This window comes from Bombus fervidus, chromosome 1 (assembly GCF_041682495.2).
Source record: "Bombus fervidus isolate BK054 chromosome 1, iyBomFerv1, whole genome shotgun sequence".
Classification (NCBI taxonomy): domain Eukaryota; kingdom Metazoa; phylum Arthropoda; class Insecta; order Hymenoptera; family Apidae; genus Bombus; species Bombus fervidus.
The window spans coordinates 25,588,434-25,615,155 of NC_091517.1; the positions used below are offsets into that span (position 1 = coordinate 25,588,434).

The window sequence follows — 26,722 nt, forward strand, 5'->3', positions numbered from 1 at the left end:
TGATAATGGATGTACCGGTGAATCCGGCTGCAGACACGGGTGGTTTCAGCCTGGTATACAAGCAAAATATACCCGACTTCCGACCTTATCTCGGTCCTTGCCTCTTCGTGTTTGGCAAGTCGATAACGTTGCAAGAACATCCACGGAAACGAGAAAAGAGAAAGAAAGGAGGAATCGGTTGGGTGAAACAGCAACAGCAGCATCAGCAGCAACAACAGCCCCGTGCGTGGACCGCCCCACCGATGATTCCACGATTGAGGGAGCCGAAAATAGTCGACTTTATCGACTACTTGAACACCGCCCGCTGTACAGCCGCCAACTGATATCCCGCCGTTAAGTAGCTATCGCGATTAGATTACGCCGGTGCGTTCGGTTGATCGTCGCACGATATTTGATAAATGAAAATGTAGGAGGCAAAGCGTATCTTCTAGTTAAACGTATCAAACTCGTAAACGGCAGGTACATGCGAAGAATCGCGGGAAAGTCGTTAAAGTCGGGACGACCCAGTTTTTTCATAGAGACCCGAACATCGAAACAATTTTGATAGATGCTCGCGTTCGACCTCCAACGCGACCAGTTGAAAAAAACGAAAAAGTCTACTCTCTTTTTGCAGGAAGTTCCTCGCGACGAACGTTGCGTTATATTCGTATAGCTTGGCAATTTCGTTAGGTTGGTGGCGGCGTATGGATAAAAATTCTGTTACACGTATCTGGACCGAGTTTGTCGCAACTTAGGATATTCGGGCTGGCTACGATTTTACGATTCTTCCTTGTTTATCCGGTTTGCTGGAGATCGCGTGCACCTGCAGCTTTTCAAGAAAAGTCAGTTGCAACGAGCTGTAATTAACGGACACAAGATAAAAGAAGTAATCAACCATCAAGCCATTAACGAATCGTCGTTTCTTACGTCGCTTCTTCTAAGAAATATCGATCTATCGTACTCGCTCAAGCTAAACAGACGAATCCACTTTCCTCGTCAAACTCTTTTATCGCTACTCGCGGTATAAACGAACGAAATAGTTGCTCGGGTTTCGTTCGTTTTACGCGACCAAATGTACGCGATTCGTAGCAATTATACGTTCCGGCGAGAATCTAGCCTGTCGCTTTTGTAACCTTAAATATATACTTTGCAGTTTGCCACGCAACGAAAAAAATTTAACAGGCCGGATTGTTTTTCAGATATAACAAGGTAGCAATAACAGTTAAGTAACAAGTTCAAACAGAAACTACGTTGTACGATTCAATCATATTGTTCATTGAAATAAACTAGCAAAGCGGATTACAATCTGTGCTTTTATTTGTTGATTTGGGTATACAGTGAACGAAGGAAAAAGAATATACCGTTCCTTTTGCTACGTTTCGACAGATTCCGGTCTAGAGAAAGAGTCGGAAGATAAAGACGATCGTTTTATTGATATGTACATACAATGAATTTATTTACAAATAATACAATAAATTTTGACGTCGTAAGTTATTCGTTCTTGATGATATATCTTAACAAAATACTACGTTTTTACCGATTATTGTGCCGTGCTGATATTCGAAAACTCTTTGGTCACGGAAATTTAATGAAAATGTAGGTAATATTCGATTTTACCCTGCGCAAATATTCACCCAAAGAATGTTACCGATCATAGGCGATGCGATTTGCAAGTGAAATCGCGCTGTATCATCGTGTTTCGTATTTCTTCTCCCTTTCGACGATTATTCTTTCTTTCCTCTTATACAAATATTATGTTAGCTACTATTAAAATTATAAAACACATTGGCCGTGTCCCAGTGTACGACGAACTTCCATCACCGTGATGCATCGCAGCCGGTCGTTCTTCTGTAACAAAAATTTTATTCGGATCGTATGAAATTCTTTCGGTTTCGAACTAGCTAACGTACTTATCCACTCGGACATTGTTTTTTTCTTGTCCTTTCTTCTCGTTTAAACTTTATCGATCGTGTTTCGTTCGGCCGCCGGAATAGCGTCTCGCGATAACAGCACAAACGCAACGAACGATTCGAACAATCAAGAGAAAGAACGCAAACAGACGTTTGCGAGCGGATCAGTCGGGACGATGACGGTGATAAATCACCGTCGTGCACGACGTGTCGCATCGATCTGCATTCGCGTCAGGTAAGGCTATGCAGGCCATTGTACCAAGCAATTAACGCTTGAAGTTGATAAATAACATACCGGAAACTTGGCTTAACTTATTTCGAATTATCGTTAAATCCACGCGTCCGTTTTCATCCTATCATAAGGCACACCCTAATAATTTACCGAAGTGTAAACGAAACAGTTACGTATATTTATCGGAGCAAATTAGTCCCTCGAATCTACTTTCCATCGAGACTATGTTTGATATTTGACATGTATTTCTCGTCCAAAACCGTATCGTTCCGACTCGACGTATTAGTATCGTTAGTATTGGCGTGGGTATTCGTAGCAGTATTAGTCTCAGTCTTAGCTTAGTATCGGTATTGTATAGGACACGCTTTGCTTAGCAACGCGACTTCATTCCCTTGCTGTTAAAGTAATAAACCGTGTCAACTTCGCGACTCGAATTCACTCGATGCATCGCGACGTCGCGACGTCGCGACGTCGTGCGAAATGCATGGCTTTCGGCGAATTTAAAAGCTAGGCACGGTCAGATCGATCTCGACAACGTCGATTCTAGGGCAAATGTGCACGCGTCCCGTCTTCCAAGAACAACGGGATATTCAACGAGAGATCAATCAACATGGCAGGGTAAGGCCTTATTTTCACTTGCGATTAGTCGAACGCGACTATAAAATCCATTGTCGGATAAGGCAGAGTTTCCATTCACGCTGACGCGACTAAGGAACGTGCGCCTCCGCAAAGTCAAGGTGCGATACACCGTCACAGATCAGTCGTGTCACGCGTGCGACTACAAAGAGGCTGACATACAATATGGAATACATATACAATACGTACTATACCTGGAACAATCGAGCGCTACTGAATGTCATTTTGCTGCTAGAACGCGTGAGGAGTCACCGAGTATGTTTTAGTATATGATACTATTAACTTGTAATGCTATATAATACGGTATAGCGATAACAGTAGTAATGCTGTAATATGTACAATGCTACGAGTTATGATACCTTTGATATAAATAAGTAATCTTACGAAACATTTTCTACCGTACTATGCTAGACAAATTAATGATTTTATTCGTGTTCTTCAGATCTCGCAAGAAACTTTTTTTTTTCACATTAAATAGATTAGTAACTTTTTATAAAAAATATCATGACAGATGGATTAATGCGTTAAAAAATGTATGGTTCCATGCGAAAGAATAAAGTTGATCTTTGTTTGAAACGTTCCAACAATTTTCGTTACACATTCACGAAGATTCGAATTAACGCAAAATTTACGACACGCTTAGAGACGATTGGCTGTTCTTGAGAGAAAGATTTAATTTTCTACCATCTGTGTAGCGACGCTCGGATGGTACACGATTTCGCAGTAATTTCAACATACAGCATGTATTTTCAAATTTTCTGCTTTTCGCTTTACGTGCCATAAATCTCGTCACCGCGCCGTGCGGTGGTTTCGCTGCGCTTGAAACGCAGTACTACAAATCCCTTTGCAAAAGTATACCCGTGATCAAAAAATTGTTTGCAGATGGATGATTACACGTTCGGGTCATGATATAACGACGATTTCAACATTTTCATACCTCCAATAATTTTGTAATTGTACCTTACTGAATGTACTCATCGTTTATATATTCCTCGATGATTTATTTACGCATACGAATAAATATATTGCAAACGAAGCAAAATATATTGATCATTCTGCACCAGCAACGGTATAAATATATGTCCTAACTTCCTGAAGCAGACGGGAAATGTTCTTTTAAACATGGGCACATTTTTCATGTCCACGATAATACCGATAGTCTGCCAGAAACTACGGCATCGTCGCAACTAGTCGCAAGTGGAAATAAGTTCTAAAACGAGCCAACGATTCTCAAATATTTCGTGAAACTTACCGTTAACAACGTGCACCTTAATGCTGCTGGGATTCGCGTTGCTCGGTTCACAGGTATAGATCCCGGAGTCGCTCAGCACCGCTTTCTGGATCATTAAACGACTCGTCGTTTCAGGACCCTTCTCCGTCACCAGGCTAATGCCGCCGCGCGGCGAGTCGAAGTTAATTACCTGGACCGAAAGATAAACGCATATTTATTTATTTCTCGCCCTTTATTCTTCGCCAATGGCAATTTTTCGCTCTCGCTCGTATCGATCAAAAGCCCTGTTAGAACTTAATCTTGAAGTTAAGATTAATAATCTTTGGAAGACACGATGTTTGTGTTGAAATAACATTCAGTGATGTTTATTAAACAGAACTACAGAACCTGATGTATACAAGCGAGTGATATAATTAACAACGTGTGCAAGAATCGTTGATTGTTGGCCAGTTACTTTCAGACTAGACCTAGGTAGTAACCCATGATCCTTTAAATACTTTGAACCTCACTCTCTATACAGTAACGAGTATGACTTGTGTAAATGTCCTGTTCAAATGCCTGTGTGGATGGCTATGTAAGGGTACTTATGCCTATGCGTGAAATATCGTTGTATTCCAAGCCCAATTCCTTCCTCTTTTAGTAACAAAAAAGGAGTCTCGCAGTCGCGTCGTCAAATGTACGCAAGTCTATATAAACGAATACCTTATCTGTTTTTTTCTTTTTTTTTTTTAATTATTTATTTGGATTTTTGTCCAGAAGGACATTTGGTAAAATATTATATCTTAGTGAATAAAAAAATAAAAATAAAAATATAGCATGTGGGTGGCTACCCCTAGCGGGGTACCATCGTCGTGTTTGCTAGGTTATATCCTTTGCGATCCTTATCCGTAAATGATAAAACTGTCGCTAGCGCGCGCATAATCTTATTCAAAGCGGAACGTTCGAAAGCAAAATTTAACAACAGCGTGTTATTCGCTTTATGGAGAATGTTCGTATAATGGTGGATTTACACCAAGCGGGGGAATATTCGTTCGCTCCTCGCTTTATCAAATTATAAAACGAAAACGTATCGTTGCCCTACGTGTTTGACAAGGTGTAAAAATATGTGGGTCAATACGAACTATGGTTTCTGGGAATGCCTTGCAACGAGGCGGATGTTCCTGCACGCGCTGTCTCTAAGCGCGCGTCCATTCGCAACAAATAACGATGTCACCACGCCCAGTGACAAAGCCTCGCGTATATCTCATCATAAATATAGTCGCAAATCAGAGCAAAAGATAAAAGAGGATCGAGCAGTTACCGATCGACTGTCACGATCTTCAGGTTCGTTATTCGCAACGCGTCAACGAGTTAGCCGCGACTATGACAGTTTAAGCGTTGTTGTTGCAGTACATAGATCGCGTTATACGATTAGTTAAAATAAAAACATGTTCGGCTTTAATACGGAGACTCGCGTTTATTCATTCCGTAACGCAGCCATCCCCAACTACTTCACAGCTATTTGGAAAAATGAAAAATTTAAATCACTAAAGCAAGTGAAATCGAATGGTGTCCTGTTTCTTTTCCGGATTAGGTCTGGATTACTTTCCTACGTAGGAAAAATTGCATTTGTTCGTCGAACAGAAAGCGTACTGGATTTTGTAAAAAGACACTTGTAAACCGAAAATAAGATAAAGTCGCAATGCATTCGCGTAAGCTGAATGGAAGCGCATTACGGAAAGGTATCGTTCTTTTTTGTCCGGTTTGACGTGCGCGTTTGCCAGCGTTGGAAAAATATTATTTAACGCGAAAAGGTTTGAACGTAGGTTTGCATTCGAGGGAAACGTTTCACTGAATTGTATTTACTCTTCAATCGGTAGATTTAATAGAATGCACAACAGAATTCGTTTAAAGGGAAAGAAATGCGAGAGTTTTATAAAAATATGCGTTAACTATGTTAACTTTATTTACACAACGTAACAACTAAATATTAATGTGTTCGTTTACTTAAGCCACGACGATTACGATACTTTTGGAGTTTGAGAATAATTAACGTTGTCGACAAATAAAAAAAACAAAAAACACAGTATACCACACAGCTTAAGCGCGAAGAAGATTCATCGACCGAAAAATTTGCTATGCTACTAATTAAAACATACCGCGTTACGTTAAAGAAAGAAAAACATTCTAGTAGCAAGTTAGATTACTCTTTTAATAAAATATCATCTCTCCTATATAGAGTTCCGTGCATAACGTTTCTCTATTACGCAACTTTTGCACGATGCGATTACAATGAAGTTGCATTAGAATAATTAATAAGAGCATATTAAGTAGCACGAATCGAACGAAAACTATTCAAGCGATTCGAATTACATCTTGAACGTCTAAATCGGTAATGTATATGCGTTGACTCTTTGGTCGCGATATACTCGTCAATTTTGACCTATTTTCATGCTATTATTATTATCAAAGAGAATTTTTATACATACATACACACACACACACACACACACTTCCTGCCTCGTGTCGACTTTTACGCTATGGGTACTCGAGATAAGAAAAGGACACCACCATCGGAATAAACAGAACACGAAGAGGTTGGGTGACGCCACAACGCGCGGTTACGACGACGTTTCGACATCACCTTCATCAGCGATTCGACGGTATCAAGCGGGAGAGCGACGTCCTATTGTTAGATTATCTTAGACCAGTGGCGGCTTACGGCGGTTTCACACTTAGCATGTTGCGTGCCACACGCACGTGTAATCATAAACAGTCTCAAATTATTAAATCGGTTCGACGATATTTTTGGTTGCCAACATGCCAATAACATGCCTGGTGTTTTGTATGGAGTAGCTTTTCTCCCCTTGGTTGTCCGAACGATAGTCGAAAACATTTCCAGCGTTTTAATTTGAATCTTTTCTTTAAAAAATCGCATAGGAAATATTTGTCTCAACAAAGAATCCACCGAATTCGTTTTTAAGGATCAATACCTTCGCGTATTAAATTAAGATGCGAATTAAATCAGCACGATGAAAAGAAGAACTTTCAAAGATTCGTAGCAACCGCGGAAACGAGTAAGACGTGCGACACCGACTGTAGCAGTGAACAGAACATCCTGAACGATGAAAAAGAATACGAGAAGACGAGGGAAGATATTAACGGCTACAACGATACAATGGACAGCTATAGACTTTAGCGTAGAAGTGATTTTCGAATGTTGCGTCGGTATCTGACGAGCAGAAGGTAAAGCTGCGAGTTGCATGCGGTCATTCACGCATGCTTCGTTCATGCAAGGAATCAATTCGCTGTGTCGGAGAGCCACGAAGAAATAACAGCGTAAAACAGAAATTATAATACCGTCGGTTCTGTGTAAATATTTCAACGTGCTGCAGCATGCCAGCACGTACAGAGTGGCCTTTATCGTATCGAGACACTTGCGTTTTCGAATATTTATTGGAATTTTTCTTCCACCATATACATACCAGCATATTGTATCGTCGTATTTTGCTAGTTTTGGAGCAACGCTCGAACAATATTGAACGAAAACTATGTATATTCCTACGTAGCTTTTTAAACTTGACGGCATGAAAAATCTTCAAACCGTCGACTAACGTTCCTTTAAAGACAAAGCGACGTTGTTCGTTTCTATGTCAAGTTCGATCGAAACACCGGCAAACTGGCAAATTGCTGTCGATAGAAAGTTTCGGGACATACGAAAAGAGCGTAGCAAAGATTTACCCGCGTAACTTTGCGCGATCCCGTATTCGAGGTAAAACGTGTCGTCGCGATACTCTGCGTGAAAACTATGGATTCGGATTACAGTCGATGGGCGGTGTGCATACAGTTAAAAAGGAACAATATTGGATCCCAAGGTATATCCGACTTTTGGTTCGCAATCATTTCCTCAAAGCTGCCGTAGCTGCTTTCTCATATTCCCGTGGAAACTATCCCCTCCCAGTGGATTCTCACACTGTCGTGTAATACCGTTGCCTCGTACGAAGACAAAAGGTATTCTGCTTCAAGGTTTGCAAGAAGAATGGTAAAAAGATATGTACATGTATGTATGTGAGCTGCGTTTCCCTCGACGTATTCCCTTTGAGCCGGTACAAAGAACTTTGCGAAGCACGTAAAATGAACGGCGAATACCCGGCTCACCGTACTCCGAACCCGACATTAACTATACGTCGCACATAATATTATCGCGTTACGCGTACGTCTTGTTCGCATCTGGCAGGTAAATTTGCCACATAGTTAAATTTGGAATCGTTAAATTTACGATAATTGATAATTATTCTGGCAATACCCACCTCGGTGTTGTGACTCCAGATCATCATGGGTGGTGGTTCCGGAGCATATTTTACGACGCAAGTTAGATTGATGGTGCTACCCTTATTCACGAATAGGTCGGGAGCACCGATGATGATGGTAATCGGCTCTGAAACCAAATTTTTAGCTTTAGAATTTTTCGTCCGATTTGGAACGGTTATCGGCGGTACATAGGTAGATGCGAACGTAAATGCAAACGTCGATATTTTCATAGACAGAATTTATACAAGAAAAACGTACTTTCAAACGTCAAGTTGCACGATTCTAACGACGATCGAGTTAAATTTCCATCCATTCGCGGTAAATTACACACAGAAATCCTGGCAAACTATACGAAGTTTCTTCTAATTCGAACAATTAAAAAGATATTAGAACGACTATGTGGTATAAAGAAATTGAAAAAAAGCAATAGCACGGGCGATCAAAGTTAACGCGACAAAATAAAACGTTCGATATTTTTATCGTTGCGCGAAACGTAGAAACGGAAGTGTTGGGTAACGTTTTCGGGTCAAGTCTGTGTGATAAGATCCTCTCATTTAATAGTACGGCGCGGTTAGGATATCAGGCCAGTCATTAACGGTGTACCTGCGAGGATATACGAGCTCGCAGACGGCCTGGTTTCACCTGCTTTGTACGGCCGTGTAAAATCTTTCCATGAATTTCGTACGTATCCTCGATTAGCCCCTTTCGCACCACCGCTACACACGATCGCATCTACGTTAAATTCAATTTCAAGCACACTGATCATAGATATACACCAGCTTACGCCTCTTTCACATTTTCTTTCTCTTTCGGCAACGGTGTCTCTTCGATCTTCCAGGCGAAGGCTATCTCTGATCTTTTCAAGCGTCGATATCTTTTTCAAACTTCTCTAGACTAGCGTGTTTTAACAATTTCTCAAGTTTCAGGCAAATATATAACTCCAAGGATACCGTAGATTATAAAACAGTGAATTTGAAATTCTTCTCGGAATAAGATACGAATTACGAAGATATTTGACGCGACTAGTAGTTCGCTATCGCGTAACGTTAGTGGTTTATTTTAATAACTGAATAACATATCGCGATTGATGAAATAATTGATCCCTATATCGCGCAGTTCATTAAATTGGTGAAATATTGGCGTTTAACCGCAAATGCGAATACATATTGCGATGCTCTCGTATTTATGACGCCCCCAAGGCATGCGTCAACTTTCAAAGTGAATAACGATCCTAATCCTATTAAAACGAATTCTGTTGCAGTTTATTCTACAATTTTGCGTCGTATCGATCGAAACTTGCGAATCTATGGAATAATCTTTGAATGGAATAACTCGCGTCCAAACGTAACGAGATTACCTGGCAATTACACATAGGTATGTATACCTTGGTTAAAGCGTGTACCGTTCATCTACCTATAACAAAACGAGTATACTGCAAATGCTTTGAAACGGCTTAATATTTCTTTCGCGTGTTTGCGTTTGTACGAGTATCATTCGACCCGATCCGACCTGACCCGAGTCAACGTGACGCAACGCGGCCGGCGTGTGTATGAAAAGCAAAAATAGACGAGCTACAGATCAAAATTCACCGTTGCACGGAGATTATACCGCGTTTTCTCGGGCTTACCGACTATCGTTAGATAAACGGGATGACCGATAGGAGGTGTCGTTGATATTTGGCACTCATAAATCCCGGAGTCTTTCTGCTGTGGATATCGTATCCTTAACGTCCATTCTTCGGCGTGAGGCAGGTGTAGCGCTTCGAAACGTTGGTCGCTCGTATACGTGTAACGGCCAACCGTTAGCAGGTGTATATCCCGATGCCTTACCCACGAAACCTGTAACAAAATGTCACGATGACGTTCTATCGCGATGAATCGCTCGAGAACGATTTTCGGAAGACATAAAAATCCAAGATGAACTAGGCTGAACTAGGCTTGGTTGAACGTGGAAATTTTTGCGATTACTCGATCGAGCACACGCGTCTCTCGATAGAATCGATTAAAAATACTCGATACGTAGATCGCGGTCACGCGTGTGTCGCGCTAGATCGGAAATCAGTTGTACGAGTTCCACGTTTGTAGGTATTTCGATCAACGCGTTTAAAACTACGACCAACGATATCAATGAATCGTAGGTATAACCTACGCGCAGCGCATTCTTTAGGTAATACGTACTTACGTCTGTCTGACCTTAATCGTCGGTTAAAAATCGACCAAGATGTCGCAATGACTTTATCCATTCTCCCAATGTGAGAATAAAGATCGTGAACTCGAAAACAGAACGTTCGTTAAACACTCGGCTCGTCTATGATCCTAACTGGACGATTCCCTAGAGCCTGTAGCAACACGCTGGACCAAAGAAACGTTTTTCGCACAAACATGCCTGAAACCGCAGTAGGAAATGTAACGATGAACGAAATCGGCGGTGTGAGATACTATAAATGTGATTTTTTAAATTGTTCTAGTTGTGAAAATAATCGTTAGATATTGATCGATTTTGAGGTATCGAAGCGGGAAAAGAAAGAGTCGTTGATTCGATTGTACGATGAAGTTTCGGGAGATCTTGACAAATGGAGTTGGATAAACTCGGTGTACTCTCGAACGGACGTCGACGGATCGAGAGAAGCCTTGTAATTTGGAATTAAGGGAGAGCAGCAGGGGTACGAAGAAGCTGGCGGTAGCGTGGCGGCGTGTCACGACGTGGAACATGGAGGATCCTTTCGAGGGTATTTCGTTCTAGGTGTGCTCCGTCACGGGAGCGTAAACCAATTTCCCATAACGACACCGGCACCACTCGAGGCGAGTATGACGTCACCATGGAGATTCGGTATTGTCCTACGTCGGCCGCAAACCTGGCAGCTGTGGGAGCCTACGAGTTCTCGAGGTGACATCGGTGTGTCATCGGCATTAGCCGAGCTATTGTTTGTTGAGATCCAACCGAAATCTATGCAGCTCGCGCGATCGTGTACCTCGCACGTCGCGCGTCCCATGCGAACTGTAATTGCGCGCGTGCACATGCACACACGCGCTATCAAACGAACAAATCGACTAAACCGAGTCTAGCGAGTCGCAAGCATATGCGTAGCGTGTCGCATCGCTGAACCGAGCGTCCACAAATGGGACCAAATGTCAGCGAATGTCGCGCTTCGCAATTACTCTTCTACATTTACCGTGCCGTACCGTAAAGCAACTTTATTGGCCTTTAATCGAACCTTACGTACCGTGGATGCGTCAAATATGTACCTCGTAAAGTGATATTCATTTGCGAAAGTTTCCAGCTTTCGGGCAATGGCAAGTCGTCGAATCGAATACTCTGCAACTTACCACCGAAACTTACTTCGGTCAGGAATTGGCAACTGTTGCATTCCGAACGACGGGGTTGAAGCCAATGAAACTCTGTGCGGCGTCGATCGAATCGCGCGGAATTTCTTTCCAATCTAGTGGCAAATGCGCGATATCGCGTCGTTTCACGCACGTTTCAACGATTTAATGCGCTTCGGTAAGAGATCAGAGCGAAGACGACTTATCTTTGGTTAAACAGAACAAAGATGTATGACGAGTGAAGTTTGGAAATTAAAAAATTAGAAACTAAAGAAAAAAAAGACGAAATAAAATTCAATTTGAAAACGTTGGTGATTACCGTTTGTAAATTCTCGAATCAGCTTGACAAATTTTTTCACTCTTGTTTCAATTATTTCAATTATTCCAATACGCTAAAAGGAAGCATGTAGAGCCGCACGCGGATAGATTTAACACGACCATTTTCAGTATTTTTCAGCGTTGTTTGCGCGAAGAATGCCGCTATTAGATGCTCGTCTCACGACTTCCGCTTCCATTGACGATCGTAGGGATTACAGGCTCTTACTGTGAAAGTAGACAGCAGGGAAAATGGGATCGGCTAGGGAGACGGAGAATAGATCTCAAGAAAATAGGAACTCGCTGATCTTTGTCCGGATAAAAGAGACCGAGCGAAGCCTACACCGAACGCGTACCTAGGCGACTATCCCTTCGTGTTACATCTACACGTGCGCATAGCACGCGCCTACACAGATATACACTCCGCATGTATACGTATCTGTTGTCACGTGTATGTACAGTATCCTGCTGTTCGAGAAGGAACATGGACCGATGTAATGATCTCGAGCGCTTTGTTCCTCAACGTCGTAATCCGAGCGCAGTTTTAACAATAACGAACAATCCAGCTTACGGTTCGACATCTCAAATTTCTTCGTTTCTCTCTTTCTTTCAATAGGCAACTTTTATCTTACGAGTCTCTCAACTAGATTATTCAGTGAAAGGAAAACACGTCTTAAACTTGTAACGAGCAATCGATAAAGATAAATTACTTTGTTTCGGCCTTTACAGATACTTACGCAACGATATGATAAAAAGCGACGAGTGAAATTCAAGTAAATCACGATCGATTACGACTTAACTCGTTCTTAGTTTCGATCTTACGTATTCGATCCGCGATTGGATTGATTATGCACTAGCGAGGACACGAGGGCCGGATTTCAATGAGAGGATTTCCATCGGTTGCTTTTGTTCATAAATACAATGTAAGTCAATCGATGCATCTTAAACTATGTTCGAGCGGTCGGTGAACAGAATCAGGTAAGACCCAAGTCCACGCCATTGTAATTGCTTCCATCGGGGAGCTCTAAGCCAAAGTCAAACTGCCATTGATTAGCTTGCGGTCTCTATATGCCTATTAATGAAGACCACCGCCGTTATCGTTGGCGGCGTATTAACAACAACGGGTTCTTAGCTGCTTTGGCCAAACATATCGCGAATATAACCCATCGTCTTTGGAAACTGGCAACTGTTTCTCTTTCGAACGAGCATTCACGATCGTGATATCTTCTGTTATAATCGGCACGACTCAATCGGACGGATCAATCGTGTCCTGTAAACGATAGAAATCTATGGGCGAATCGAGACGCGAGCTTCATTTCCGCTTTTTCATCGCGTTTTGGTGTTTGTTATTTCCAGAGCAAAGAGATTTTGGGCAACTTTTGTCCGTTTCGTAAGATTTCCTTCGGACGAAAATTTCTTAAAAAATCACTTTTCACCAACTTGAACGAAGTTTATATCTTTGATCGAATCAGAATACGATTAAGCTAGTCACTCGTTAGTCGTAGCTAGTTGAGAGGTAAATCGCTAATTTCTAGTTTCGCGAACAGCGTTATCATTGTTTCCTTGCGGAATATCCGTAACGATTGGTTCCGTCAACGAGGCATTTGGCTTTTCGTTGTTCGAAACAAGCATAAATTATAACAAACTCACAGTCCGATTTCCGAGATTTTTCACTTTGCATACTAGATGCACGGTTTTGCCCACCAGTCCGGTAAAGTTTGACTGCATCGAGGTGTCGAAATGGGGTCCCGTACCAGGAGTTGGCCATTCCTCCAGAAAGTCGGTTCGAAAATTTCTTACACATGACGCTATACCACCTGAAATATGACAATTTACCGATTAATTTCAAGCATACTTTGCACAAACGACGATCAAAACGTTCAATAAGAAGAACAAATAAATTACAAACATTAGCAAATTTCGTAATTAGTTAACGTTTACACGCTTATTAATAAGATATTTACATTTGTTTGAATCAAATGGAACGAGCGTTCGAATTTCGCGCGACGTACGTTAATTTTGTTAACGAGACGAGTCCGAAGAAAATTAATCGACAAGAGAAAATAGGTAGGGAGAAGGTTTGGAAGCGAATACGTAATCTCTAACTGGTTTACGCGAAGATGACTGTACCTATGAGACAGAAGGCACTTTGAAAAACCGTGATCTTTCAGTTACGCGTTCTTTCTTTTCTTTTTTCGCGCAAAGATCGTTTTAAGAGAGGAACGTTTCTTAAGTCTCGAGCGATACGGTATCTACTTGCGATAAACGTAAAATGGTTACGTTTGGAGGAATCGGAAAATGGGGAAATAACGAGCAAATCGATGATACGTATTGTTTGAATAACAGGGGTAGGTCGATTTTTTTTCATTTTTTTTTCTCTGAAAACGTCAAATCTATTTGTTTTTCAAGAGATTTGGAAATCGCGTTTCTCGTTTATTTTTGATTTCGTTAGTTCTCGCAATACCAACGGCTTCCATCGGATACAATTTTCTCTTTCGATGGAGTCTGCGACGAGATGAAAGGGCTTGAATTCCGTGCACAGAATACTCAATACACCTGTAACGAGTATCAACCGCGTTCGTTCAGAACTTTTTTTTTTTTTTTGTTGCTTTTCAGCCGATGCAAACACGCATAATCTATTTCATCGTGCGTTTCATCGAAATCACGCATCAACACGGTGCACGATATACGCGAATCCACAGGAACACGAATTGTAAATTTGTTTCTGGAATATTCACAAATTGCGATCGCCTTTGTTCGATATCGCCGTAAACGAATCTTTCGAAACAAATTTCTTTCCAACATAGTTTGATACGTATCACGAGGAAAGGTTGATTTGCATAAGTATCGTTCGCAGAGCGATTTCTTTATTTTCTATAAATATTCAGAACTCGAAACATAATCGGATACAAGGGCGATAAAACGAACGATAAAAAATCAGTTTTAGAAGAAGGGAATTGGTTTCGAATAAATCGTTTAGTAGTTTAAAACATGGAAAACTCGAGCACAATGGAAAAGTTTACGGGCAACCATGACTAGCCTGGCCAGAGATACACATTCCCGGTGAATGGAGAACGAGTAGTTGCGAGGGTAACTGCGTGTAACGCGACCAACGGATCGCATCCAGCGTCCAGCTATTTTGCTCCCATTCGAGTGAAATAACATCCATAGAGTGACACTGTTCACGAATGATCGACATCCCTGCTCTCTTCGCGCCGTTTCCCACGCCTAAATCGTTCTCTTCGAATTATACAACGAAAATTCACAATCGTGAACGATCGTTTCTTCTACACGTTATTATTTCTATTCTAGTTCCCTATTCTATCATCTCCAGTTCGTGGTTGTATTTATTCGCACCTATCGGGTTGCATCAACAACTGAAATTTCCAGAAAATCGTGTTTCCAATTTATATGGCAAATTCGTTAATCGACAGCAAAATAAACAACGTTAAACATCGAAGAGTCCTCGACTGAGTTCGAAACAGATCGCAAAGTGAAATCGGAATACATCGGAAAGCTTGGAATCGTGTTACGATCTTGCAAAATTGCGAGGCAGTAAAATCGACCGGCGAACGTCGAGGCTAGTAAATCGATAGAAAGGGATAAAGAGAAATTTAAATAAACATCGGGATTTTGGTAACACGCGAATACCACCGAGATCCGTTTGTTTTTCTGGAAAAGAATCGGTCGCGTAATCGTAGATTCGATGCCGAAAATCCGATCAAAGGTTCGAAGCGGAAATCGAGAGCCGTATTGAAAGCCCGGGATCAACGGGCAAAGTTGAAACGTGGACAAGTACGCCGGTGAGCTTTTCTTTGCGATTGCTCTTCACTCTTCAGAATGACTCGCGTGTAGAGCAGTACTTTCGCAGTGGGAACTTCTCTTTCGTTAGTTTACTAGACCGTGTAGCTCGTAGACTACGCTTCGGAGCTTTCCGCCCTAGAGGCGGTTAAGACGAGTTCACGTTAAGCGTCGTCCAAGATACACGTTCACTCTTACTTTCCACGTTTCTAGACATCGAGCTCCGAAGAACAATCTTGTGATATTTCTTTAGCCTTTCCTTCGTTTCCCTATAAAACGTTTCGACTATCGATATTCGAAAATATTATTTTACCTTCAAGGTTTCTAGCCTCGTCTGTTTCTCACGCGTTTCCTATTTATTCCGATTGGCAAACGCTGTTTGATTTATCAAAGTTCGTATTGGTAACGTTGAATCGAATCGATCGTGCTTTTATAATAGGACTGAACGATTTAACATGCTTAGTGAAACGCTCGCTGGTCTCGTTACGATGAGAATCGATAGACGAAAGTTAGTTTCTTCGGCATAGCTAACTTCCATTCTATTCTATTCCGTCACATTCCATTGAAAAGTTGTAACGTACGGTGAACGAATCTTGTATATATATATATATATATGTAACTCTAACAGCTGTTCAAAGTTCAGCGCTTCGTCGATCATCAAATGAATAGCTTTCCGGTAGTAAAATCGTGCGTCATTCGATTAAAACCGAACCGTTCGTCTGTAAGACACGCTGTACACGTTCTCTTTCCCGGGGACGAAACCTTCGCGGAACGAACTCGTTCCTCTAAGGGAAATTTAAAAGGTCCCAGGTAGCGTGGTCTGTTTAAAGTTTCCAGCGATGCACGAGTAAAGATGCGCAGCCCGTTACAGTAGCCGTGTAGCGTGTAACGCGAACCACCGATTCGTTACTCCACTTATTTCGACGAAAATTAATTTTGTCTCGGAACGTTATATGTACATAGTTGAATTTTCTCGACGACGTGTTTCGACTTTCCTCGAAATTCCCATTGACTCTACACAAGTGACGAAATTGTACGAGCGTTGTCTCGAAAATATTCCCGGCCAGTTGCTAGGCTACTGCTTGGCTTCGCTTCTCCTTCTTCGGCCAATTTATCCAGATTCTTGGTAAACTTTATTTTTGCAGCTTCTCAATGGCGAATAGAATAAAGTAGAAACACCGAGCGACTGGAAAATCCAGGTATCCGTGACCCTGTAAATTTATTTCACGTCGGACTTCGTCGCAACGAACCTTTCTCTGCTCGTTTGCATTTTCGGTTGTGTTCCGATAAACAGAAAATGAGCTACATTAACCGGCCCTCTCGGAAGATTCAATCTCTTCTCGCTCTTCCACCTTTCCGCCTGCCAACACAACGCAAAACGTTTTCGCTTACTTAAACCGATTTTAACGTTAAATTGTTTTCGAAACTTCGCATTTCGATATTCCGTTAATTCAAATTTTCCAAGCGAAAAATGATATTTCCGCTACGCTTTCGGAAATGCCAAAGTGGTCAACCTAGCGTGGAACATTTTGTTTGTACTAAATTTTCCCCATTTTTTCCCCCGTTAAAAGCATCATCTACACGGGATTCTCGCGTAACGGGCAAATGCATTCATTTCGAAAGATTTTTCTTGAGCGGAAAAGCCGAACGTTCGAGCAGCGTAGGTTGTATTCTACGGTCTCTCCGCCGAAAAGGGGTCAAATAAGTTCACAGCTAGTATCGGATAATCTATATCCCGGAGGCTCTCCCGGAAATTAATTTTGCTCTCGAATCTACTAATCCATCTTTGTTCCTCTCTTTGGTCCATGTCCTTTTTTCCAACCGACCGTTTCTTCTTTCTTCCGCGACTCTACCGAAAATACTTTCGCAAGAAGAAGAATATCTAACGCGAAAAACAACTGTCTCTCTTAAATATGCAAGCATACAAGATAAAATAAAGTATTTCATTAACATCGTTGGCGGCGTGACATTTACACACCGATCATCGCCAAATTGTTTACAGTTTCGCTGTTTCTAATTTATATCGTCTGGAGGGAGTAAAAAATATCGACAGATGCGACGCGAACGTAACCGACAGTCGTAAAACCTTAATCACGACCGGATACGACAAACAGAACGACCGATTTTCCGCTCGAACGTCATCCGAAACGAAAAAATCTGAAATTGCAAGATGGTTGAATAAGTAACTGGTACAGAGCCAGGCAAGTTTTCGAGAGAACAGGTTCTTCGAGACGCGGTGACGCGAATTTTCTCTCGGTCGCCACATAAGACGTCGCATCCCTGTCATTCTCGAGCTGGAACTTTCGAAGAACATCGGGAACGTTCTAAAAGACTAAGAGACCGAGCGGATGACTCTGCTCTAGCTTCATAATAAAATTATTTGAATCTCGTTGGATGGTGCTGGCTAACTACCACCGAGTTCTTTCTCGAGGATGAGGGACATCGGATAGTTTGGTCGCTCACCGTAGGATCTTATTTCGTTCCGTCCTACTCCGTCCCACTCCGTCCCACCGTTTCTATTATCCCTTCCATCCGAATGTACGTTTTATCACCGTTCCAGTCAACTTCTATATCTTCCAACTTTCGATCTTATCCGATACACCCCGTTTCTGTTTATTTCGTCGCTCCTTTCGATGTTTCATTAATTTAAGAACGAAGGTTCGCACCATGGATTTGGCCAAAGCGCGATACTTTTTTTGTGACAAGAGAGGATGCGTAGTTTTAAACGATCTGGCGTTTCTAATCGACTTTTTCGTGGTTCAAATTGCCCACGTAAAGTTACGGCGTAAGGACCACTGAAAAGCACCTATCTCGACTTAGATCCATTTTGCAAAGCTCGTTTTACCTCAGTCAAGGCATATATAAATCGAATTTCTTGTACCTCGAAAGAAAATGTGTATCGCATTTTCCTGAGAGGTTCTCGTGTCTTCTTACGTCGCGAGTCAACCATGCTTTTACCTTACTACACGCTGCAATAATACTCTTTATCGATATTTTATTATTTGGCAAATTGGTTTTTACATTCTCCAAGAGAAAGTCAGCGTCCTACATATTTTACGTTTATTCGCCAAACACGAACATCGATCATTACGAGCTATCTTCGCGAAATAAACTACTTTAATTTCGACTTATCCGGACTATACGTTGTAATCTACCTATTGTAACTGATCGTTCAATATTTGGCAACACGTAACAAGTATGTAACAAGTTCGAAGAACGTACAAACGATCGATGCGCGTTCCAGTATGTCAATAATAGCGAAAGACATCGTGCCACGCGTCAATATTATCGGTAACGATGTCTGATTCTAGCTGAGCTAATAAGGAATAGAATTTAATCGATGATGAGATGGCGATCGAGCGTACAATTTGCGCAGCTATGATAACGCATCCTGGATTTTGCTAGGTTTCCACGTTACTTCGTTTCTATGCGTGTAACCGTTGAAGCGGATTAAGGGAAAGTAAAAATTGGCCAAAATGCCGATCAAGCCGCTTGGCTCGTCGACGTTGAACGACCGACACCGAGACGGGTAATGGGAAGCGAACGAACGAACGTATCGACTCGAATTCTCGTCGAAAAATACTAATACGGAGATGAACGGTGTAGGAGCTGTCAGAGTAGACGAAATCGGTCAGTTGACGCTACTCTTGCGTGAAAAAGCATCCAAGGTTTAGTTTTCTCGTCGAATAAAATATCGTAGATGAAACGATCGATCGTTACGGCGATTACGCATGTACAATATGTAGATATATCGAACGATGAACACGCTCGAATCAAACATTATCGAGCGTTCTCTTTTACCAATGGAGCAACTTACTAAGCTTCCGGAGAGAATCGATTAACCGGCTCGGTATCAACGCGAAACACACGTCCGTACGGACGATAACTACACGTACAGCGAGGAAGCGTATTCGAAGGAGAAAGCACGTTCGTATCTGGCTTGATCCTCTACAAATCGCTATTTTCTATCGATCGTGTACGGCTCGCCGGTTACTTTAATCCAGCAGCGTTTGCGTCGAGCAGGGACGATACGGAGAATCATTATTTTCGTTAACGCGCCACTTTGTCCGGACGAATCTTGAACCGGTTAGGTTAAGTGGTAAACCATGCTGGCAAAATCCGACGGTAAACCGAGGCTGCATCGAGCCGGCACGGCGGCACGGTACGGCCGGAATTACGTGCGTCGTTTTATGTTTCGTAGCGTCGTGTCATAAATGCGAGCGGGACGGCTCTACGGTACCGATCGCCCTATAAACGCCTCGTAGTCTAGCTTGTATCGTCGATTCATTACCTCCGATTCGTTCTATGGATGAACGATCAAAGTGAATCCGACAGCTCGGTTTCATCGTCCTCATAATCCGCCTAGATTAAACAAAATGACTCCGAACGAATCGCGCGATATCGCCCGAATCGACCCAGCGATCTTTCGTCTTTCCCGCTTTTTCCTCTATCCTCCGTGGATCGGTCGACCGACCGATTTATTCATTTCTTTCTTCCGATATCTTTCCAACAACGCATTTTATCGTTCCGCTGGCGCATCGTCTTTCGCTTGAATATCAGGAAAATGTTAGTAACTTAAATTCGATATCCGTATATCTTTTTCCAGATGCGTATAACGTCCGCGAATCGGAACGGAATCTGACCGAGAGATGAGATTTTTAATTGCGATGAGTTCGATGGTCAACTTTTCGTTTTCGAGATACGGCACGCGGTCGCGCGATAGCGGATAAACAAACGACAACAAACAAGACCGAAAACAGGAAAACAGGCGCGGCAACGGCTGGTCAATTTTCAATTGGAAGGAAGCACGGAGATAAAACGACGAAAAACGGCATTCGAAATCCCGAAGGTTGTCTTTTTAGGAATGAATTCGATTACGATTAAATCACGGTGCAGCGCGAGATCGGATAGCTGCGCGATCGTTCTGCTTAAGTCGGACATCGAATCAAGAATTTTACTTGGAATAATTGGAATCGCTTTATCGGGAAAATAGGGGCGGTATCGAGGAAAGTTGGAATCACGGCTTTCGGTTCGATGGCCACGAGGAAGCCAAACCGTGTCCGGTCAGATCCTGACGAATTCCCATCAACACAGGAACTGATACGATATAAACCGTTTACCTGGAAACGCATTGCGACTGTTGCGAGCGATCGATCGCTCGCTGCCAACTAATTTGGCATTCTTTGGTTAGCTTGCGACACACAGAAAGACAAACAAATACGTGTTTCGCGCTTTGGCCGACCATTTCGTGCACTTGAAATCTCGCATTGGTCGTTTATTCGGTCAGCCGTGTTGATTTAGTTTCGACAATTATATATACCGCCATTTATTCGGCATATTTTTTCAGGATACGGTTTTTTTTTTATATAAGTGCGGCGAATAATGGAAAAGTTGAACTGTCGAAGATGTACGGACTTAACTAACTACGATTTCTTTCGATTCTAAACTATATATCTTCGTATTACTCGGTAATTTTTCGTTTTCGTCGTCGACAAAAATTGCTTGCGTCCTTGAAAACATACGGTAGAAATTAAAGAGATTTCGTACGTGCAAAGTTAGTCGATATTGCGTGAGTAGAACTGATCTTTGTACCGAGAAAGTGTCGATCAAGGTTCGGTATTCGCGTAAGACAAGTTACGTTATGACTATGGATCAATACCGCAAATTTTTGACTCGGTACGTTTCGTTTCACTCGTCAAAGGATAGTTTACATGTCGAATAGCGGAAAATTAACAGAGAACGATCGAGTGCTCTTTTGGTACAGTTGCAGCGACTATTGCGGGTTTTTCACGTTCACGGCGATGTTAGTTCGCGAAGAAAAACCGTTGCAGCTTTCCACGAAACTAACTCTTCGGTGAGAATCACGACGCGAGGTTCGAGAAGAAAGGAGGATGCGGTCAAAGATATACGAGAAGTTGTTATTTGCGCGTTAAATCGCTCAAGCGTTTCTTTCTCTTCTTAACACGGACTACGTATAAACTCTCTTCCATACAACGCCTTGGACGATTGTATAACCTAACCCGATGACAAATGCCAAGAAGGAACAGAATCGTTTACTACGAAGTGTACTACAAAGTAGCTTATTACTTATTACAAACGACGTTCTTAACTTTTAAAGCAATTAAAAAGAAATACGCCGAGAGAGCAACTACGACTGTTATTCTCTTCTTTCCTCGAGCGGAAACGCAACGAAACGAAGCTGCGATACAGTTTCAAACGATCACGGATACAAAGTAGAAAATTGGGCGATTAAGATTGATTTTAAAGGCGATTTTAAAGAGGAATAGTTTCGCTGTAACGGATATATTATTCGCCGATTAAAAGAATATTCGACGTGGGAATGTTCTTCGCGGTGGAATCAAATAATCGACGAAACGAGTACTTATCGTTGAAAGTACGTAAACCGAATGTAGAAGAAGATGGGGTTCAGTCGGAGACGCTTAGAAACGCGAGGGATGGAAATGCTCGCTGGTAAGTACGTTCGAAATTAAATAGATGGTTGAATAGAGGGTTAGGTGTAGCCGTGGCTCTGCTACGGAAGTACAATCTCATCTCCCTATCAGTCAGGCTGGAGTTCATCAAATCCAATCAAACTGAAAGATATAGGAGAGCTCCACCCTGACGCGCGCGAGCTCGCGCGGCCTGAAATGTTGTGTCAAAGTGTGGCTGGGATGGAAGGGAATATCATGAATAATACAAGATACTGGGTCAGTCGGTAGAAAAACGATCGATTTGCAATTCAAACGGCAAGAGTTCGTCTTACATTAAATGGAAAGAATTGCTTATTCGTTCTAACGCGTTCAAATTATTAGCACTTGGTAACAAGAATGGAAGGAACGATATGCAGGACGGAATAAAGCCGTTCCCCTGGTTTGCTATCAATTTTAAATCGCTCGATTCGGCCGAAATTTGAAATGCAAATATTTCCAGCAAGATACCGGCCAACAAACAGAACTTCGTTACGCGACGAACGCTCTCGCGACGTTATTAAAATCTTGATTACCGGGGACGTCTATTCGTACAATAATAAATTTCGCCAATTATGCCGCGTACTCGGTCGCGAAGTTGCCCGTCTTTCGCGAGAGTTGCGAAACTGTGTTACGAGAGAACGGCGTCACGAAAGAATCGTGCGACGACAGGGTCGTTCGAGTTTCTACTTACCAAAAGAAATGATAAAACAGACGAGTATGGGAAGAGAAGTAGACATCGCTTTTCCTCGACGAGGTTCTTTCACATATTGATATACTATCTCACACGCATTTCAATCGTTTCACCGAATAGCGCATCCTTACCGGCGATAGTTTGCTAGCACTGACAGTTTTTCGATCGCGGTGACATTTTACGCGGCCTTTCCTCGAGGACCGATCAATCGTTGTCCGCGCACGATCGCTTCTCAAGATCCTTTTTTTCTCCCGCCACGCGTTTTTCTTCTACAGTGGCATGATCTTCGATAACGTCGATGACCCTACGATCTTTCAAACGTCACTGACGCGTTCGATTTATCTTTTCGTTACGAACAATGCCGAACACGGCTCGACGAAATCACACAGTCGCCTTCTGCAGTGCTGCAACTGTATGTTTTCGGCGCTGCTGCAACTTGACCGAATTTACTCGTTTTTTTTCCTTGGCTCGTTGGTTCGGTGTTCCTCTCCTCCCCTTTTGGAAAACAAAAAGCTTCGCACCACGGCGCTGGTTCGGATACGTAGGAATTCACGAGCAAGTTATTCTCCGCGGCAGAGCTGCGGCAGAAAATGTAACGTAACGCGAACGTTACAGCGTTATAACGCGCGAACCGCTAATGAATGTAATTAACGGCTGGAGTATTTCGTCTCGTTCGAGGCTGGTGTAGCATTAGTTTGTACTCGTCTCAGATCGGACGCCTTTATGCCTCTCGCCGCATTCACCACCGCAAAGTCGTTCGCGATGCATTAGGCGGGACTCGTTAAAGTAATTTCCCTGACGCGTTAGACATTCCATCGATCATTCTTTCTCGCGATTTCTCCCAGTGCACCGCCGTACCGCTGCATTCTCCCAAATCGTCTATCGCTTCTTTTCCGTCAATTTGTTCGCCTCTTAATCGAAATTTAATTATCCTGTTTATTCGACGCGAACATTTTCCAGAGACGTTGAACGGCTCCGCGAATAGCGCGACACGAAACGCGCGAAGGAGAAAAATCTGACCGCAGATTTCTCACGCCGTCACATAGCGCGAGAGAACAGATACCGAACGAGAAACTGTGTCACAGAAACGCTCGGATAAACAAGCAGCGAAGACTGTTCCCGATCCACCAACACCTTTTCAACTTCAACGTGCTATGAGATTGCAAGAAAAAAAAGAAAAAAGAAATGGTTTCGCGCGATAGGCGAAACGATACTCTTTTTAATCGACTACGCGTAAAAATCACTCGAACGTTTCGTTGTGTAGAGTACGCGCGTGAATTAACGCTCCGCTCCGTTTGGCTTCCCTTTGACGCGACGAATTTTCAACGATTAAAAATCGAAGAATCTTTGGAGCAATAAGTTCAGTTGGAACAGCTGTCGGGTCTTCTCAAGGTTTATCGCTTTCATAGATCGAAAATGTTCGCTCCTGCTAGATGCTTGGTCGAAAGTACCGTCGCAGCTTCGATTCGAAGATCCAAGGAATTTTTCTGCCGCGAGAGTAGAGAAAATTTAGTCGTACCGAGACGTACGTGCTGCACGTCGAGATCCTGGTCGCTCCATTCAGCGTGAAACGTGACGAAACGACGTTCGTGCCAAGTTCGATCGGGCCACGAACGATAACCGTACGTCACCCAGTTTCGTTCACGAAGCTCCGGCAGTGTTACGAGTCTTTTATGCAGACCAGCCGATTGTTCGCCAGAACTTCGGTCTCGACCTCCGGGCCAGAAATTCGTGACCGACTTGCAGTATGCCCCGGCAAGCCACGATAGATTTTCAGCGCGTTTCAAACATCTTCGACGTTCAAAGTATCGAAATCTTCTACCGTTTTATAAGTATCCAATGGTAAGTGCCTTAATCCGATTGCCTGTGAAATTCGCTTATAAACTCTGTAACGAGTCGAACATTTTTATTTCAACTCGTGTTGCTCGAATCGGTTCGACGATGTTCCATCCTTGAGAGTCACAGTGTGAGTGACGTTTGTGCGTTCAAAAATTGGGCGCGTATGAAAACTGTGGAGACGAGCGTTTCGAACGCGATGCATCCAAGGCTAAACGCGCGACGCATAAACCACTGTGTCCTCGTCAGGACTCCATCCATGTCCCATTGACTGGTCACACCGAAGAAGGGGATCACAAGTCACCGGTTACGTCACCACAACACATCTCGTGGATCGATTTGTATCGGCGGTTCGCAAACGTATTCCGGAATCGAGCGGATATATCCTTGTCGAGCGACGCGGTACGCGTTAAAAGTCCTGCGATACGAGTAACGGACGAGCAAGGACGATACGATCGCGATCACAGCGATGCGACGGAAATCATCGATTCGGCGCGTCTGTTTATCGGAATTTCGGCGTTCCGGATAAGATCTTGCGACGAACAGCGTGTCGGATGTTTGACGTTTTCACGGAACGCGCGCGACGGCAGAAGGTCGCGGTTGTTTCGAAACGACGATGCTCCCGCGTCAAGGATAGCCGAGGGACTACATTGCGCGAGCGCCGCTTGAGCTTCAAGCACGCAGCCGCCCCGTGCAGCCTCTCCGAACTCCTCTATGCCACCGCCAACACCGTTACACGATACCTGTACGTGTTTCCTTCCTGGCCAAGTATGCGTGAGCGCGCGTGCGCGCTTACCTGTGTCGCGTGTCTATAGCTTGCTTATATATCACCCCGTTTGCCCACCCAGCCACCACCCTTTTTCCTCCTTCGCTCCTTTCTTCCTCTTCTTCCTCCATGCTTTTTCTCTTTCTCGCCATCTCTCTTACTTTTCCTCCGGTATTGTGCATTCAACCTTGCTTCTTCTTCCTCCTACTCCGCCTCTTCTTCCTCTTCTTCTTCTTCTTCTTCTTCTTCTTTTTCTTTTTCTTCTTCTCTTTTTTCTTTCTCCTTTTTTCCTCTTTTCTCTCCTTTCCTTTCTTTTTTTTCCCTTTTCTCCGTTTCTCTCGTTTCTGTGACGTCCGGTTATCCTTCCTTCGCTTTCTCTTCTTCATCTTTTCGCGGCAGTTAAGGAACGCTTTCGGCCCTGTTCCTCGCGAACTTAGATTCTTCGGCTCGCAATTGTAATGGCGACGACAGTTGTAGGGAAGAGTATGGTGGTATGGCTCGATGGACGTGTAAAAAAAGTATGAAACCGCTTATAAATTAGAAGGAATATAATTCAACGAGATCGCGAGAACGCGAAGCCCCGAGTTACCCCTAGAAAAATCTCGCTCGAGCAAACGTTACCACGAGTTCTTCATTTTCGTTTCCAGATAATCTGCAATTTATAAGCGATAACAGAAAATTTGTCGTCGCGTGCATTTTCGTTACGATTATTATCCGATTTCAATTCAATTCGATTAAAAGTATGGAAAGTATCGAGGATAGTTTTCAAAGAATTTTCGGGCGTGTTCTAAAAATTTCACAAATACATCCAACCATCCCATACGTAAAGTTACCTACCGCAAGATCGCTTTTATTTACATGTTCGTTCAGCGACTGCCGTTTGACCAGAGTTCCACCGGACAGAAAATGCGAATGTGCGGACCCGTCTATGCCAGATCCACCTGTATATTTTAAAAATGCCGAATTGTCTGCGCGTTTCTTTCCCAAAAGAAATTCATCGTTTATCAAACATTGGCTGTTAATTCGACCAACTTCCTTCAACTTCTAACTCGTACTATCGACGAACGCTACAACTTTTCATTTTCTCCAACGAATCGTTTCTTCGCACCAGAAAGTGGTAACGTCTTGTACGCGTTTAGAAACTTCAAAAAATAGCTTTTTACGTCGAACGGAAAATTCGTGCGGGAAACTGCTGGTACTTGAAAGCGTGTTTCGTACCTGGCATACGGTATTACTTGCGCT

General features: G+C 42.8%; 2 protein-coding genes across 7 annotated transcripts in view; one reads left to right on the top strand and one right to left on the bottom strand.

The window, feature by feature from the left end:
* LOC139991128 (tubulin glycylase 3A) overlaps window positions 1-1,473 on the top strand; it is a 33,765-nt gene extending 32,292 nt beyond the window's left edge. For all 6 annotated transcript variants that reach the window (XM_072010945.1, XM_072010997.1, XM_072010955.1 and 3 more), the window contains one exon: window positions 1-1,473. In XM_072010945.1, coding sequence (XP_071867046.1) covers window positions 1-323 — 323 coding nt within the window. In that variant the 3' untranslated portion in view covers window positions 324-1,473.
* Window positions 1,394-25,342, bottom strand: LOC139991159 (zwei Ig domain protein zig-8). The gene is made up of 6 exons (XM_072011074.1): window positions 22,879-25,342; window positions 13,567-13,733; window positions 9,906-10,116; window positions 8,278-8,405; window positions 4,010-4,178; window positions 1,394-1,827 (listed from the first exon to the last, which is right to left on the bottom strand). The coding sequence occupies exons 1-6, from the start codon at window positions 22,922-22,924 to the stop codon at window positions 1,721-1,723; spliced, it is 828 nt and encodes a 275-aa protein (XP_071867175.1). The 5' UTR covers window positions 22,925-25,342; the 3' UTR covers window positions 1,394-1,720.
* Between the last annotated feature and the right edge of the window lie 1,380 nt (window positions 25,343-26,722).

What these genes read in the sequence shown, in the direction of transcription:
- LOC139991159 (XM_072011074.1), bottom strand. Translation starts at nt 22,924, where the DNA reads ATGTCTACTTCTCTTCCCATACTCGTCTGTTTTATCATTTCTTTTG. An exon ending in CTGTTTTATCATTTCTTTTG is followed by an intron (nt 13,734 to 22,878) that starts GTAAGTAGAAAC and finishes GTCATATTTCAG; the next exon opens with GTGGTATAGCGTCATGTGTA. An exon ending in CGTTTATCTAACGATAGTCG is followed by an intron (nt 8,406 to 9,905) that starts GTAAGCCCGAGA and finishes ATTTGGTTTCAG; the next exon opens with AGCCGATTACCATCATCATC.